The following is an 18,409-nucleotide window of genomic DNA, read 5'->3' as shown; positions in this document are numbered from 1 at the left end:
GTTTCAATTGTAATGTTGAAAAGTGTATATATAGTACAGCGGGTGAAATAAGTATTGAACAGGTCACCAATTTTCTAAGTAAATATATTTCTAAAAGTGCTATTGACAGGCAATTCTCACCAGATGTCGGTAACAAACCATCCAATCCACACAGGCAAATAAATCAGACCGTAGATGTCCATAAATTAAGTTATGTGTAATAATGAGAAATAACACAGTGAAAAACTATTGAACACATAAGAAAGAGGTGCAAATAGCCATGGGAAGTCATGACACCAGCTGAAATCTATCAGTAATTAGAAAGCAATCCTGACACTTAGTGAAAAATAATATCAGCTGGTTCAACTGATAGCCTATAAGAATATGTCTCAATACCAAGATGCCACACAAGAAACATATCATGGGTAAAACTAGTGAGCTGTCTCAATACCTTTGCAACCTTTTTATTGTAAAATATTCTGATGGCATTGGTTACAGAAGAATTTCTAAACTACTGTAAGTTCCAGTGAGCACTGTTGGGGCCATAATCTGGAAGTGGAAAGAACATTATTTCACCATAAACCAACCACAATCAGGTGCTCCCCGCAAGATTTCAGAGAGAGGAGTGAAAAGAATTATCAGAAGAGTTGTCCAGGAGCCAAGGGCCACCCGGGAGAGCTACAGATAGACCCGGAATCAGCAGGTACAATTTTTCCAAAGAAAACAATAAGTAATGCACTCAACCTCCATGGCCTGCATGCACCCTCACCACACAACCTCCATGGCCTGTATGCACGCTCACCATACAACCTCCATGGCCTGTATGCACGCTCACCACACAACCTCCATGGCCTGTATGCATGCTCACCACACAACCTCCATGGCCTGTATGCACGCTCACCACACAACCTCCATGGCCTGTATGCACGCTCACCACGCAACCTCCATGGCCTGTATGCACACTCACCACACAACCTCCATGGCCTGTATGCACACTCACCACACAACCTCCATGGCCTGTATGCACGCTCACCATGCAAGGCTCCATTGCTGAACAAAAAGCATGTTCAAGCGTGTTTAAAGTTTGCTCAACAACATCACACAAGCCTGTGAAATACTGGGAGAATATAGTCTGGTCAGATGAGACTAACACTGAACTCTTTGGATGCCATAATACACACCATGTTTGGAGGCCAAAAGACACTGAATATCACCCCAAAAACACTATGCCAACTGTGGAGTTTAGTGTAGGGAACATCATGGTGTGGGACTGTATTTTAGCATACGACACAGGCAAAATTCATGTCATTGAAGGAAGGATGAATGGACAAATGTACCGAGTAGTGATGAGTGAGCGTGTTCTGATATCGTGTTATACGAGCATGCTCGGGTGTTATCTGAGTATCTTGGGCGTGCTTGAGTAGTATGTTTGAGTCCTTGCGGATGCATGTTTCGCTGCTGTTAGACAGCCACATCACATGCGGGGATTGCCTAACAATAAAAATCTGCTGCCATCTACCAGGATGATGAAGATGAAACGAGGGTGGAATTTCAGCAAGGCAATGATCCCAAACACAGGTAAGAAACTTTCAAATGGTTTCAGAGAAAGAAAATAAAGCCGCTAGAATGGCCCAGCCAATCACCTGACCTGAATCCGATGAAACAGAACATTTGTGGATTGGAAGGTTTGTTACCAACATCTGGTGAAAATTTCATAGCACCTTTAAAAATATATTTCCCTTTTTAGCAGAAATTCCAGCACAATCAAGTAAATCAAAGGTCATTCAAGAAGAACCGCAAATGATGGAAGACTAGTACAAATTTCATCTAATTTACATCCCATTTCCCACTACAGTAATTTGGGGAATGCTCCGTCCTAACTCCGTGGTATATGTAATATATTATCTGTAGTGTTAAGCGAGCACTAAAATGCTCGGGTGCTCGAAGCTCGGGCCGAGCTCGCCGTGATATTCAGGTGCTCGACCCGAGCAACGAGCCCTATGTTAGTCTATGGGAGACGTGAGCATTTTTGCGGCGGCACCCCCGGCAGTCTTTTAAAAGCCTAACAAGTGCCCAAAACGATAGTGACAGTGCTCAAATAACATGGCGACAGCATGGGGATCGCCCCAGGAAGCATTTCTGACCCCCAGGTCACTGCTGTCAACAACGTGGTCAGAGGTATTAAGCCACTTTTAAGGGCTCACAATAAAACGTTCAAAAACTAAACTGAAACTGCTTTCCTGTGAAATATGTTAAGGAAGTTCCTTTCCAGGGTAAAGACTTGCGTATAAGGTAAAATAAATAACCCCCCAAAAAAATACTCCTCCACACCTTGGGCTATGTTCACAAGTAGCATTTTTTATGAGTTTTTGCACTTTTATATTGCTTTCAACCGTGACAAATGCATTCACCGGGAAATGTCATTTTAACATTTTACAACCTTATCTGGCCATGTGCTGTGTGACACATGCATACAGTGCTGAAAAGACATGGGGACAGAATGGGGAAGACCCCTGGAAGCATCTCTGACACCCAGGTCACTGCCTAAAAGTGTGGCCATCAGAAGTCATCCTTGCCGCATCAGAAGATGCAGACTTGCAACTATCCCCATGCAAGTCCTTCTCCCAGAGCAGTGTTCAATTGTACCTCCCCCATTCCTTGCAATGCAAGCGCAAGTATGCAGCCTGCCACCCACCCACCCCCAGGCTGCAATACCATACTGCTTGCTTGCACTTGAAATTGGGCCTTTTAGGTATGTGGAGGCGGAATCTGGCCACCATGTCATGCCTGCGTTGGCGGCCTGGTATCCATACTCGGTCCCCAGCCGCCCGGCGGCCGGGTGTCCACACTTGGTCCCCAGCCGCCAGGGGGCGGCCGGGTGTCCATACTCGGTCCCCAGCCGTCCCGCGGCCGGGTGTCCACACACGGTCCCCAGCCACCTGGGGGCAGCCGGGTGTCCATAAATGGTCCCCAGCCACCCCTATTTCTCCTGTCAACTTCCCCCCACACACTTTTCTTAGCCCGGCCTGCTTTAGGGCAGCATTGGACGAGCCCACCAGAGAACCAGACTCCTCCGGGGGGCCCTGGCTTCTCCATCAGGGGAGTTGAGAGTGCCAAGTTGAGGAGCATGATGATGATGATAGAAGTTAGCATCAGCTTTGCTTTCTTGGAATGCAAGCGCATGTATGTAGTAGCGGCTAGGCCTGAGGTGGTCAGCGTTTTTGCGCATATCCTACCTCCTCCGAGGATTGCTGGATGTTTTCCTGCTACTATCCCAGTTCTATGACTCCCGTTAAAACAAAGCTTCAGGTGATAAATGATGGATGAGGTGGTGGCAAAGGAGAAAGAGCAGGAGGAACAGGGACCATTCACATCAATATCAGGCCAGTCAACCACATATGTCTTGTAGGATATGTTTCTGTAACAAAAGGAGCGGTTCGGCTACACAGTTATAGGGCATACAGTGAGTGCAATGCCTACCAAAAATTTCGAGGCACTCCAATGCACCTTGGAAATGACATGGAGGTCAGAGGGCCTTAACTAAACCGTTTTTTCCATTTATAGCAACTGGGTCTCCTGTACACTGTTGGCCTAAGCAGTGAATGGAAGGCTTTCCAAAAATTATGAGGAACTGCAATGCCCCTTGAAACAGACGTGGATTACAGCGTACTAAAATCCTTCTACCCATTATTGGGGAGTGGGTCTCCCTTAGTTTTCACCATTGCATTGAAAAGCAAAAGCTGACTAAAATTAGGAGGAAATGCAATGCCCATTGGAAGAGTCGTGGAGGTTAGAGGTAATTAAAAACAACATTTCAATTCCCCTTGGAAGAGCTGTGGAGTTCAGAGTGGCTTAAGAAGACGCTTTAAATGCCCCTTTGAAGAGACGTGGAGGTCACAGTAGCTTAACAAGACGGTTTTAATGCCCCTCGGAAGAGACGTGGAGGTTCCAGTAGCTTAACAAGACGGTTTGAATGCCCCTTGGAAAAGTGGTGGAGGTCGCAGTAGCTTAACAAGACGGTTTGAGTGCCCCTTGGAAGAGACGTGGAGGTCCCAGTAGCTTAACAAGACGGTTTTAATGCCCCTCGGAAAAGTGGTGGAGGTCGCAGTAGCTTAACAAGACGCTTTTAATGCCCCTCAGAAGAGAAGTGGAGGTCCCAGTAGCTTAACAAGATGGTTTTAATGCCCCTTGGAAAAGTGGTGGAGGTCGCAGTAGCTTAACAAGACGCTTTTAATGCCCCTCAGAAGAGACGTGGAGGTCCCAGTAGCTTAACAAGATGGTTTTAATGCCCCTTGGAAAAGTGGTGGAGGTCACAGTAGATTAGCAAGACGGTTTTAATGCCCCTTACAAGAGCCATACAGTACAGCATCTTAAAAATATTATTCCCATTATTGGGGAGTGGGTCTCCCACAGTCTTTGCTTATGCCTTCCAAGCAAAAGCTGCCAAAAATTAGGACGGAGCAACTTGCAATGCCCCTTACAAGAGCCATGCAGTACAGCATATTACAAACATTATTCCCATTATTGGGGAGTGGGTCTCCCATAGTCTTTGCTTATGCCTTCCAAGCAAAAGCTGCCAAAAATTAGGACGGAGGAATTTGCAATGCCCCTTACAAGAGCCATGCAGTACAGCATATTACAAACATTATTCCCATTATTGGGGAGTGGGTCTCCCATAGTCTTTGCTTATGCTTTCCAAGCAAAATCTGCCAAAAATTAGGATGGAGGAACTTGCAATGCCCCTTACAAGAGTCATGCAGTACAGCATATTACAAACATTATTCCCATTATTGGGGAGTGGGTCTCCCATAGTCTTTGCTTATGCCTTCCAAGCAAAAGATGCCAAAAATTAGGAGGAAATGCAATGCCCGTTCGAAGAGTCGTGGAGGTTAGAGTTAATTAAAAACAACATTTCAATGCCCCTTGGAAGAGCTGTGGAGTTCAGAGTGGTTTAACAAGACGGTTTGAATGCCCCTTGGAAAAGTGGTTGAGGTCGCAGTAGCTTAACAAGACGGTTTGAATGCCCCTTGGAAGAGACGTGGAGGTACCAGTAGCTTAACAAGATGGTTTTAATGCCCCTTGGAAAAGTGGTGGAGGTCACAGTAGCTTAACAAGACGGTTTGAATGCCCCTTGGAAAAGTGGTGGAGGTCGCAGTAGATAACAAGACGGTTTGAATGCCCCTTGGAAGAGACGTGGAGGTCCCAGTAGCTTAACAAGACGGTTTGAATGCCCCTTGGAAGAGACGTGGAGGTCCCAGTAGCTTAACAAGGTGGTTTGAATGCCCTTTGGAAGAGATGTGGAGATCCCAGTAGCTTAACAAGACGGTTTTAATGCCCCTCGGAAAAGTGGTGGAGGTTGCAGTAGCTTAACAAGACGCTTTTAATGCCCCTCAGAAGAGACGTGGAGTTCCCAGTAGCTTAACAAGATGGTTTTAATGCCCCTTGGAAAAGTGGTGGAGGTCACAGTAGCTTAACAAGACAGTTTTAATGCCCCTCAGAAGAGACATGGAGGTCCCAGTAGCTTAACAAGACCATTTGAATGCCCCTTGGAAGAGACGTGGAGGTCCCAGTAGCTTAACAAGATGGTTTTAATGCCCCTTGGAAAAGTGATGGAGGTCACAGTAGCTTAACAATACAGTTTTAATGCCCCTCAGAAGAGACGTGGAGGTCCCAGTAGCTTAACAAGACCGTTTGAATGCCCCTCAGAAGAGACGTGGAGGTCCCAGTAGCTTAACAAGACCGTTTGAATGCCCCTTGGAAGAGACGTGGAGGTCCCAGTAGCTTAACAAGATGGTTTTAATGCCCCTTGGAAAAGTGGTGGAGGTCACAGTAGCTTAACAAGACAGTTTTAATGCCCCTCAGAAGAGACGTGGAGGTCCCAGTAGCTTAACAAGACCGTTTGAATGCCCCTCAGAAGAGACGTGGAGGTCCCAGTAGCTTAACAAGACCGTTTGAATGCCCCTTGGAAGAGACGTGGAGGTCCCAGTAGCTTAACAAGACGGTTTTAATGCCCCTTACAAGAGCCATACAGTACAGCATCTTAAAAATATTATTCCCATTATTGGGGAGTGGGTCTCCCACAGTCTTTGCTTATGCCTTCCAAGCAAAAGCTGACAAAAATAAGGGCGGAGGAACTTTCAATAATGGCAACACGGACCACGGTCACCCTGGTGGTATAGTGGTGGTGGAAGCTGAGGATAAGGAGAAGAACATAAAACAGCCGAAATGAGGAAGCGTATACCCATGTGTGGGTGTGAAGCGGTGCATGTGAATACACCTCCCGAAATAACACAGTGGATTTGACTTTATGTTACTCTGCTGTCATTTGGTGGTGATGAGAAGTCTGGCCCAATCCAGCCCTTGTTCATTTTGATAAGGGTCAGCTTGTCAGCATTGTCAGTTGACAGGCGAGTGCGCTTATCAGTTATAATTCCCCCAGCGGCACTAAAAAGGTTGGCTGCGAATTTCCGCTTTCGTTAAAAGGTCTGGGATATGGACAATTGAACGCTGCGGTGGGACGTGGACGTTGATGCTGTTTCTTGAGAAACTGCCAGAACAAGTGAAGACTGAGAGGAGGGGGCATCTTTGCATGCAGTATGGACAGAGGATTGCCTTGCACACACAACAGGGGGTTCTATTGCACGCACAACAGTGGAAGAAGCAGTGGTGACACCCGCTGACACTGGTCGTGGACCCTGGGGTTCACCCCACAAAGTCGGGTGCTTTGCTGCCATGTGCCTGATCATGCTAGTGGTGGTCAGGCTGGTAGTTTTGTCACCCCTGCTGATGCTGGCATGGCAGGTGGTACAAATGGCCTTTTTGGGGTTATCAGCAGAGTCTTTAAAAAAATTCCAGACTCTGGAAGACCTACAGGTTGTACTGTCAACGTCCCTCGTGTTGGTGTTACGGGGAACTGTTGCCTGCCTTCTGTGTGCAGCCACCACACTGCTTCTTCCTGCCTGTTGGGGTACTCTGCCTCCCTCCCCCTGTGTGCTGCTGGCCTCGCTCTGCATGTCCTCCTGCCATGTTGGGTCAGTTACTAGATCATCCACCACTTCCTCCTCTTCCACTTGCGCACCACGATCCTCCTCCTCACTACCTGGCAATTGCGTCTCGTCATCGTCCACCTCTTGTGACAAATTGCCAGCGTCGACTTCCTGTGGCCGTAGCTGTTCAAATATTTGGGCATCGCTACATGGGATCTCCTCTTCCACCACTTCAAGCGGAGCAGGCGAGGGGCACAAATATGGAAATGGACCAGTGAACAGCTCTACAGAGTGTCCAAGTGTGGGATCAGTTGCTGTCTGACGACACTCGGCATGGTGGGAGGAAGGAGCATCAGGGTGAGGAGGAGTATGCGGTCGAGACTCACGGCTACTAAGAGTTGACCGTGTGGAAGACAGACCGGAGGTGGTGGTGCCCAGGTGACTGGAAGTATTATCTGCTATCCAAGTAATAACCTGTTCACACTGATCAGTTCGCAATACTGGTGTTGTTCTGTGCTTCCCTAGTAATTCGGTCAAGAAGTGGGAGCGAGAAGATGTGGCTGTTGGTTGTGGCACATTTTCACCTTGGCCACGGCCCCGTCCTCTGCACGCACCATCACCAGAACGTCCAGTTCCACGTCCCTTGCCACGCGCCTTGCCCATTGTAAAGGAAGTAAAATAGCTTACACTCGCACTATCAATGGAAAAAGGGTAATAAAAAGTAGATTAGAACCGTGGAAGAGGAAAACCACAGTTCTATTTCTCCGGCCTACACCCGACTCTTTTAAACAATCTGAACAATCAGGGAGAAACTATTACTGTTTTTCTTTACGGAAAAAATACCAAAAGCTGAATAATAGAGATTTTTTACCGTGGAATGGCAAAACCACAGTTATTGTTTACTAGGGTATACCAGACAATTTTAAATAGAGATATTTGCGGCTGAACAGTGAGCGACACACTCAAACTGTTTTTTTTAGGTAAAAATGGCCCAAAAGTGGATAATACAGAGACTTGACCCGTGGAACTGCAAAACCACACTTCTATTTCTCGGACCTACACCAGACTATTTTCAACAGATATATTTGTGTCTGAACAATCAGGAGACACTATTACTGTTTTTCTTCATGGCAAAAAATGCCAAAAGCAGGATAATAGAGATTTTCTACCGTGGAACAGCAAAACCACAGTTATAATTTACTGGTGTATACCAGACTTTTTAAATATATATATTTGCGACTGAACAGTGAGCGACACACTCAAACTGTTTTTTTTTAGATACAAATGGCCCAAAAGTGGATAATACAGAGGTTTGAACCGTGGAACTGAAAAACCACACTTCTGTTTCTCTAGCCTACACCAGACTATTTTCAACAGATATATTTGTGTCTGAAAAATCAGAGACACGCTTCTTTTTTTTTTTTTATTGGGGGGGGGGACACACCAAAAGGTTAATAAGACGGGTATTTGTACAGTGTGAAGGAGGAAAAAAAAAAGAGGATTTACATGAAAAAAAAAGGATTTTTCCTGTCCCCTGAGACCTAGAGCTAAGTCCAGCAATTTCAGCAACAGGAGCACACAGGACTGTAATGCAGCGTTTGCTGGTATAACCACTGCGTCTCCTATACAGCCTGCCTGCCTGATATCTGGGATGGATATTAGTCCTGAGAAGGACTGTTTGTTTGATCTGGCAGCCTTTACAGACCCTACACTAACTATTTTGCAGTATATATCTCTCCCTAAATCAGCAGCCCTGTCTCTACACTGTCTGATCCCAGCCGTCTGTGTCCAAGATGGCGGCGCCCGGTTTTAAATACTCGAGGTGACACTGTGCGGCCAGCCAATCAATGTAATGCCCACAACCAACATGGCTGCGGCATTGCAGTGACTGGCTGGCAATCCCTGCATGTTCATTGGCTCTGTAAAGAGCGCCAAAAATGCAGGGCGGAGACCCGAGCTACCGCCCGAGTAACCCGGAAATGCTCGGTGCTCGCCGAACATCCCGAGTAGCGTGATGCTCGGGTGAGTACCGAGCAGTGCCGAGCATGCTCACTCAACACTAATCACCTGCTATGGATGACTGTAAAAAAATCCTGTATTATAACTCCACCAGTCAAAACTGCTAGAACTGAGCTCTCAGTAGAACTTGTGCAATCTTTGTTCTCTTTTCCTCATTTTTGCACATTGGAAATTGTAATTTTATGGTCCGTGGTTATTGACGCGCCCCCTGGGACATATTCCTTTTTGAGGGGAATACCCGGCACCGGATCAGATGGGGGGTTGTAGTCTCCGAGCGACTGTGACCCGGCCCCGTGCCCAGGGCGTCAAGCTCAGTGTGATGTGGCAGTTCTACAGATGTTACTAAAGTTCTTTTGTGTCGACTACGCCACCCGTTGTGATGCGGTCACTGTGGCCGCCGCTGCAGCAGGGTCCGCTGAGGCTGATGGTGTAGGTGCAGCTTTTGATGGTATAACCCCCAACGGGTGGGGTATAGCCTCAGGGGGTCAGGTGCAGAGGATGGGGGTTGTGGTGGTGCAGCATAGATGTTAAAGGAAGACAGAGTCGGGTTGTGCAGTTTAGGGTATTTACTCACTGCTGATGTTCCGGTCACTCCAGCTGCTAGTGACCACCCGAGCCGTGCTGCGTCCACCAGGTCCTGGATCCAGCCAACCCCCAAACAAGTCCGGAGCGTGGCCCTGAGCTCTCCCTCTGTCCTTTCTTCAGCCGTCCCCACCAGTGATCCACCTAGGTCCAGCTCCCTCGGGCCTACTGTTGGGACACCCTTGGCCTTGGGTTCCCTGACCCTCCATGTGGTGTGCCTTCGGGGTGAATGTGGTGGGTGGCCGTGGCAGACGCTGCCCACGGCCTCCGGTCTCTGGCTGGGGATTGTTTTCTGCCCCCACCAGCTTGGGTTCCGGTACCCTTTTGCTGACTCCTCACCCGGTGCTCTAATTTGGGTTCTTGGGTCCCTTCAGTCTTCCCCCTCTGGGTCTTTCTCTTTCTTTCTCCTCTCTCTCTCTCTAGGGCTCTGCTCTGCTCCTCTTCCTGATTCTGACAGACTGACCCTGTTCTCAGTTGGTGCCCACCTTATATACACCCTCTATGTGTGAGCTCAGGTGACCAGCACCCAATGAGCTCCTATCTTTACCCAGGCTGCTCCCCCTATCTGCCCCTACACTACATGGGATGTTCCACCCCCCCTCCCACTCCAGCCAGGAACAGACTCGGTCGTACCTGCACATTTCTAAGTGGGAGTACCGTCGGTCTGCTCCTCGGAAATGGGATGTGTGTAGTGCATGCAGCCTACCGAGCTCAGTTCCACACTCCATCCTTACCCGGGAGTGGAATATCACACCTCTGGGTTGAGGTGCAATACCCCTGTAGCAGCCGAATCCTCAGGGTGCTACATTATCATTCATTATAGATCAGTAACCCCCAAAACAAACTGTTTGCATATTAGTGTCACCCTATTCCAATGAATTGACCACTACCCCGGCTTCCATCTAGCATGCATTAGAGTCTTTAGACACATTACCTAAAAGGCCATACTTGATTCTCATTGCATTTGTCCATATGTTTCCTCGCTGTTGTAGAAGTCCAATACCATATGACCCAAACACACCGGGAACATAAGCTTCACTCTCCAGTGAATATTGCTTTATTTTATCGTCAGACTTCTTATCAATTAAAACTGTATTGGAAAAAAAAAGAAACAAAAATGATTATTGAAATAATGGACAAACAAATACAATACAAATCCACAAATTAGTAAATTCAGACAAGTTATAGACACTTTTACCAATAAATAATTTAGGCAAATTCACTTCAAATGTGTTTAATATTGGAATCCCGCATCAAGTTCAAAAATTCCAAAAATTCTTTATTAAAGCATCGTTAACAAACGTTGCATGGGCATGGAATGTTTTTATGACATGTTTAGATAACTATGAAACGTGTGACACACTATGTAAAAGAGGATTGCCTCATGATCAAACTGACATCACATATTAACTAGTTCAGAATCAGGCCATTTTTCCCTTTCCCTACCAGGTGCATTATTTTGTGTTGTTCCCTACATGCACTTTTAACAACTCTAAAAAAGTTTCTCGTTCAGATATTGAATTCATAATGAAGGTCATGGAAAGTTGAATAAATTATACCTTGATATCTGCAATTAGATGTCTTATTCCAGAGAAATCCATGTTTTTCTCATATCTAAATGAGTTGTTAAGATCTATGGGCCAGACATAGATCTCCCTGAGAATCTGCCTTCAGAGTTTTTTTTAAAAGAAAAGGGGAGTTACTAGTGTGCAACAAGGGACAGTCAGAAAAAGCCAAATGCAGTACTTCCAGGCTATCTGTAGATTAAAGAATGCATGGAGAGGTGGCGACCATGTACAGGCACCAATCCTTTACAAGATCCCCATTCTCCGGAGTTTGCCCACACCGATCAGAAAGTTATCGACAGAATAGGTAGTATCTTTCAAAGTTGGGATTAACCCTTAAAGGTTATTTTGACATTGCTCACTTTCGCATTGGGAGGTGAATAGGGCCAAGGAAGTAACGTCTACAGATACTTGCTAGGAGCTGTACACAAATGGCAGATACTGTGCATCTGTCATATTCATTAGAAGAGGACAGGTAAACCCACCTCCTGATTACACATGCGTGAATCACATGATCACTTTTTGCACAGTATCCCCTTCCTGCACATATATAAGCTTAGTTTGCATATACCTGTACAGTTGCATACATCTGCCTGTTACAAAAAATACTCTGCTGTATATTTGTTGCATACAGTACACAACAATATTATTGGGACTGTAGGATTCCAAAAGATGCGGACATATAATGCAGATAGCACTGATTGCTGCATATATTTTATCACTTCCTTATACAATCTGTTACTAACCTGTAATAAAGGCCGTATCCTTCAGTAAGTTATTTAGTGATGCAGAAAACACCATCTTCTTGCCTAGTTGTTTAGTAATATTTCCTGTGACTATGATGGGGCCGCCATGCTTGCTTAACTTCAGTTCTGCTAAAGCGGAGTATCGCTGTTCTCCACCAACTGTCTGCAAATCTGTCAATCCCTGCAAAGGAAATGGAAACAGTCATTCTCCAAACTCCAATAATGCAGTTTATTCCTCATAAATTAGGTTCACAGATACTACGCTCGTCGCCAGTTTATGACTGCCACAGACCTTTAAGAGTAATGATACGTCGCAGCGCAGTGTCGGACTGGGGTGCCACGGACCCACCAGTAACCAACTCTGGGGCCCCACTTTTCAGCTACATGCAAATGTGACATTATCCTCAATCACAAATTTATATAACAATGATCTGGGCAGATTGTTAAATGAATAAGATGCCGTCTTTGTCTGTACATAGTGATTCAAGTATATTGTGCCAAGTACTGCTCTCATATAAGAAGGTGGGGGCCCACTGGAGGATTCCCCGCTTCTCCTGTGGGCCAGTCCAAGCCTGGTCATAGGTAATTGATGGAGATTTTAAAACAAAACCCTGATAATAAATTGAGGGAACGAGTTTGCTGTCGTGAAAATTGTGTAACTTCAGGTAGCAGAACTTTTAAAGTGCAGGCACTTTACACAGCATCTTGCAATTGATCACTAAATTCACTGATACATATGAATTTGTAGGAGTGTAGTTAACATTCCACAATTTAAAGAGTAGTTACATTTTCTGTTTAAAACTGGACTCATTTCACTCAGTATGTGTCTTTTCTCACTGATGGTCATTGATAATAATTTTTGTCCCTTCTGTAATGTAACTCAGCAATCCTGGTATGAACCTTCTGCTTTGTTTGTGAAAAGCTTGTGCTTGTACATAAAATCCAATCACAACAGGAGAGAAAGAATATAGTCATGGAAGAAGGAGTTTAGACTATTAGGGCGCAGTCAGACAGTTGTATAAATTGACCAAGATCGGAACGCAATGCACGGACTGGCTGGCTGCTCTCCCAACCAGAACATGACGGCTTCATATATTTCTATGCAACTGCCAAGCTCAGGTCGGGAGAGCCGCCAGACAATCCGTGCACTGCGTTCCGATTTCTGTCCGACTTATATGGCCGTCTGACTATGCCCTAAAAATGATGTACATTAAATGGTTGACAAATCCAAAATACTTTTATGTAATGTGTATGGGGGCCTATAGGCTGCTAATGGACTTTAGATAGCTATCAGCTTGTTCGGCCAACTGACATCTCTCCTGACTAGAGATGAGCGAACCCGAACTTAAAAGTTTGGGGTTCGTACTGGACAATTAGTGTCTGATGCTAAACTCTGAACACAGACTTCTCCCGGAAGTCCGACTTAATGTTTGGAGTTCGGGGGGAAGTCCGGTGACAAAGGAGAGAGAACACTTTGGCTCCAAAGTTTGGGTGCTCCTTGTTTTCAATAGGGTTTGGATACAGTTCTTTGGACTAAAGTTTGGGTCGGGTACCAGAACTCAAACTTCCACAGGTCTACTCATCCGTACTCCTGACCCCTCAACTTTCAGCTCAGCGGATCATGCATGTGTTCTCAGTTGAAAGAGGGGAGTAGGCTGTCGGTAGAAATCTTTCGAAGAATAAAAGAATTTCAATTGTCCGATTCTTATATCACTGGCATCTGCTGAAGAGTGAGCATGCTGCCAACAGTAAAGAAAGAAAACCAAGAGGCATATGTATCACCCAAACTTAACCGCCAGCATGTAATTCTCAAGTCCTGAAATAGAATTTTAACTAATGAAAAGTGGTAAGACATATTGTGCAGGACGTAATGAATAAATTAATCATAATGATGAGATAAACTAGTGATGAAAACTCAAAGAAGGAATTTATACCACTTTTATATTTGATTATCACATGTGGCATTTCACACTAGTTGAGAAAAATCACTTAGAAAAGTGTATGGGTTTTCACAGAAGAGTTGGATGCTCACTATGAAATGGCAGTATTTAGGTACTTTCTAAATGCTACAAAGTACTGTAACTAAGAAGAGAGCGAAGGCATTTGGCATCTTTCGTTTTGTAATGAAAATAAAAAAAATAAATACTTTGATGTAATATATCTCTTTGTCGTCCACAATTAGTTCCAAGTGTGCATTCCTAGAATTTCTTGATGACTCAATTCTTCCTGTTAAAAATTAAAAAGCACAAATTATTTATGTAAAGTGAATATATTGAAATTACCGGACTCAATGTTAAGGTGTAATCATTCTCCCTTCTTCTTATCACCAAGAGCAAGGACCGATGCTACAAGAAACATCAGAAACACTCTTGGCAATAAAAAAAAGGATGAGGAGATCTTTGTATTAGCACTACACTATACCATTAGTAACAACCTGGGCATCAACTGGCACCAAAAACATAAAGGGTGGCTTACATTTGGTGAGTGGCACGTAAAGGGGACCAATCTGTCAGCACTTTGGAAGTTGTGGTATTGTATAGGTGCTTGTTCCCTAATAAAAATGATATCTTTTTTTGATCAGATGTATCATTCATTAGAAATTGTCATGCAAGGTGTGGGAAAGACTAATTGCAACACGAAGGGAAGAGGGGAAGGGAGCCCAGACGCTAGAGGGTAAGGGGAGTGGAGACCTCCTAGGCTGATGTGAAATCACCCTGACTCCCCTATCGTCCCTATATTGGTTCCTCACCAATCGCCGCAGAGGAACCTAAACCCTGTATTTTATTTCCCTAGCACTTGGCTCTGGATAGGGAAGGGGGTGGGGGGGGGGGGTGAGCACTAGTCAGTCCCCACTAGCAACTAAAGACAACAAGGGAGACATACAGAGGGGAAAAGTAACTTAGCTTGAGCCGACTTCAGAGAGATTACACCAAACGTCCTCCTAACACCAGAGAGGAAGTTAGCAGAATGCAGCAGCTCCAAGCCTTCACAAGGAAACATGTGAACATCACCGGCCCCTCCCTGCAGCAAACTGAAAGTATTTAAACACCCAGGCCTGGGTGTCAATGAGCAGGGAGATAGCCACTGGGTCCTAGAGTGAGACAGATTCAAGAAGGCGTCTGTAATGCCAAACGAAGAGATCTTCTGCAACCAACTGTCTGTCGCATCTCACACAAAAAATCTAGCATAGAAGACATATGTAAATCAAACTGAAAGTGCACTGGGGCGGGTCACTGCAGTTGGACTGCTTCATTTTAGATCACTGACCAACCCTCAGTGCATTTCCAGCCTGATTTGCTGGTGGCTTCTGTTACACGCACGCTGCCTAAGTTCAGATAGGAGCGAGACCGGTTACATGAATTCATTAGAATCCTGGGGGAACCGTTATTCTGGGCGACCATAGGCAGCAGCTTCTCTCAGGCACAGGACAGATTCAATTGCTGACCAGACACATTTGACAAGAGTCCTCATAAACGGTAGAACAGTAACATTTAATGAGGCATGGCCAGTGCAATGTAAATGTCTATTTTAGCAACAGGCTCCAGTAATAACAGTACAATCTCCTTTGCAGCACAGCAGTACACAGTCTATTCTCCTGTAGCACAGTACAGCACAGCTTTAAGGCATACACAACCACAGGCTTTTCATTCACATGGACTCAATTGTACACAGCATTCTTTATCCTGCATGGAGATGAAGGGGGGGGGGTTGATGAGGGAGATGATCCCTATGAAAGGATTCCTTCTAGGCCCTATCTTCCTGGCTGATAATACTCCACACTGTTAGCTCAGGGAGTCTAACTGACCTTTGTTTAGCTTCCCTCCTGACCTGAATTCTGTGCCCTTGCCTTCTGTGATATACAGATCATAAGCCACCTTTTTCTTCGGCTCCAGACAGACAGTAAACAACTTCCCCCCAATCCACCTGGGGCTCTGCAAAAACACTCCCTGTCTCCTGTGACTGTGTTAACCCCTCTAGTTGCTGGATGCTTCTGAAGCACAACACTTCCTGTCTCCTGTGCTTGTGGTACTTTTAATAGTTGCTGAATGCTTTTAAAGCAACAGCACACTTCTACCTTAGATTTTTCATTTTATTTCTAAAATAAAATTATGATTTTTATTGGGGGCCAAATGCGCATACCACTACTTCCATTTGTAAAAACGTGTTGACAGATTCCCTTCAAGCTTTTTTGAGCTTTTTGGGGCTGTAATAAATCTATTGCTCTTCTAGGGCCTATATATGTCATGAAAAGGTTCTCCAGCATAGAAGACTTGGCATGAATTACTACTTTGCTTTGTACTTTGGAATCCTCACTGATATTTAGGACTTCCATCCTTACATACATGTCTCAGATGTGTATCTATGTTGAATGTATGATTGTATGATTTTGTCATTAGTAATGCTGGTGTATCTAACTACTTATAGCCAAAGATGAGTGCTTGTAAGAAATGTATGTGCTGTAGCTCCACATAACGTACCATCCATCTGAACCTTCTTTTTGGGATGTAAAAGCTTTAGCCTGAATTTCCTATGTGGTATGTTATAATATAGATCAATGCCAACGTCTCTTTTAATCTCAGATTTTGGCGTTCCCAGGAAAAAATGCAACGTGGCTTCATTTGGCAACCATTCACCTCTCTGGAAAATGAACAGAAGAATAAATTGCAAAACCTCAGCATCAAAGTAGAGGGAAAAACTGAAATCCATGTTTATATTGATAGGTTACTAATTGCTGATGGTTCCATTACTGGCCTAAAGATCATAAATAATTACAGGGGTCCCAAACATCTTATCTGAAAAGAGAGAAGATCAACCATGTCCACTGTCACTTCACTGCGTCCCATAAACAATGAATGGATCTGATGTGCATAACCTCAACTCCATTCAATTGGGGGATGCCGGACTTTCATTCTCATGATCATTGGGGTCCCACACTGATCAGAACCTAATGAGGACTGGGAATAACGGCAGTCAAGTATGGACTTTATGGTCCAAGAGAGAGAGACTGGAAGGAGACAAAGCGCAGATAAGGTCTTATTTGGGAAAACAGATATGGAAGAGATAGCACAATTGCGCTCACCTGGTTTAGGTTGTATACTCACAAATACTGAAAACGCTTAAGGCTGCTGCAGACCCACAAGGAGATAAAAGCATAGATACTGGAAGAACAAATGGGTTGATTCTGCGCTGTCATAGAATAAGAATGACGGATGCCAATCTAATTGTAAATGGTTTAATCGTCAACGCGTTTCGAAGCATATACACTACCGTTCAAAAGTTTGGGGTCATTTAGAAATGTCATTATTTTTGAAAGAAAAGCACATTTTTTTTCAATGAAGCTAACATTAAATCAATCAGAAATACACTCTATACATTGTTAATGTGGTAAATGACTATTCTAGCTGCAAACGTCTTGTTTTTATTGCAATATCTACATAGCTGTATAGAGGCCCATTTCCAAAACCACCACTCCAGTGTTTAAATGGTACATTGTGTTTGCTAACTGTGTAAGAAGGCTAATTGATGTTTAGAAAATCCTAGAAAACTCTTGCACAAGGATGTTAGCCCAGCTGAAAACGGTTTGGCTGATTTGAGAAGCTATAAAATTGACCTTCTTTTGGGCTAGTTGAGAATCTGGAGCATTACATTTGCTTGTTCTATGAAACTCTCAAAATGGCCAGAAAAAGAGAACTTTCATGTGAAACTGGACAGTCTATTCTTGTTCTTAGAAATGAAGGCTATTCCATGCGAGAAGGTGCCAAGAAACTGAAGATTTCCTACAACGGTGGGTACTACTCCCTTCAGAGGAGAGCACAAACAGGCTCTAACCAGAGTAGAAAGAGAAGTGGGAGGCCCCGCTGCACAACTGAGCAACAAGACAAGTACATTAGAGTCTCTAGTTTGAGAAATCGATGCCTCACAGCTCCTCAACTGGCAGCTTCATTAAATAGTACACGCAAAACGCCAGTGTCAACGTCTACAGTGAAGAAGCGACTCCGGGATGCTGGCCTTCAGGGCAAAGTGGCAAAGAAAAAGCCATATCTGAGACTGACTAATAAAAGGAAAAGATTAATATGGGCAAAAGAACACAGACATTGGACAGAGAAAGATTGGAAAAAAGTTTTATGGACAGACAAATCAAAGTTTGAGGTGTTTGGATCACACAGAAGAACAAATGTGAGATGCAGAACAACTGAAAAGATGCTGGAAGAATGCCTGATGCCATCTGTCAAGCATGGTGGAGGTAATGTGATGGTCTGGGATTGCTTTTGTGCTGGTAAAGTGGGAGATTTGTGCAAGGTAAATGGGATTTTGAATAAAGAAGGCTATCATTCCATTTTGCAACGCCATGCCATACCCTGTGGACAGCGCTTGATTGGAGCCAATTTCATCCTACAACAGGACAATGACCCAAAGCACACCTCCAAATTATGCATGAACTATTTAGGGAAGAAGCAGGCAGCTGGTATTCTATCTTTAATGGAGTGGCCAGCGCAGTCACCAGATCTCAACCCCATTGAGCTGTTGTGGG

At 44.7% G+C, this 18,409-nt stretch overlaps 1 protein-coding gene across 1 annotated transcript in view; it reads right to left on the bottom strand.

Moving 5' to 3' along the window:
* The window catches only part of LOC141162056 (uncharacterized), a 539,567-nt gene that overhangs the window by 357,657 nt on the left and 163,501 nt on the right, over window positions 1–18,409 (bottom strand). Inside the window, exons 22-25 of the mRNA XM_073647724.1 lie at window positions 16,356–16,515; window positions 14,024–14,103; window positions 11,878–12,058; window positions 10,501–10,656 (exon numbers count right to left, since the gene is read on the bottom strand). Coding sequence (XP_073503825.1) covers window positions 10,501–10,656; window positions 11,878–12,058; window positions 14,024–14,103; window positions 16,356–16,515 — 577 coding nt within the window. The remainder of the gene's footprint in view (window positions 1–10,500; window positions 10,657–11,877; window positions 12,059–14,023; window positions 14,104–16,355; window positions 16,516–18,409) is intronic.

This window comes from Phyllobates terribilis, unplaced genomic scaffold (assembly GCF_046119375.1).
Source record: "Phyllobates terribilis strain yellow unplaced genomic scaffold, ASM4611937v1 Scaffold_9__5_contigs__length_417890890, whole genome shotgun sequence".
Lineage (NCBI taxonomy): Eukaryota > Metazoa > Chordata > Amphibia > Anura > Dendrobatidae > Phyllobates > Phyllobates terribilis.
The sequence above is the reverse complement of the archived record's forward strand: the minus strand, read 5'-3'. Positions and strand labels throughout refer to the sequence as shown.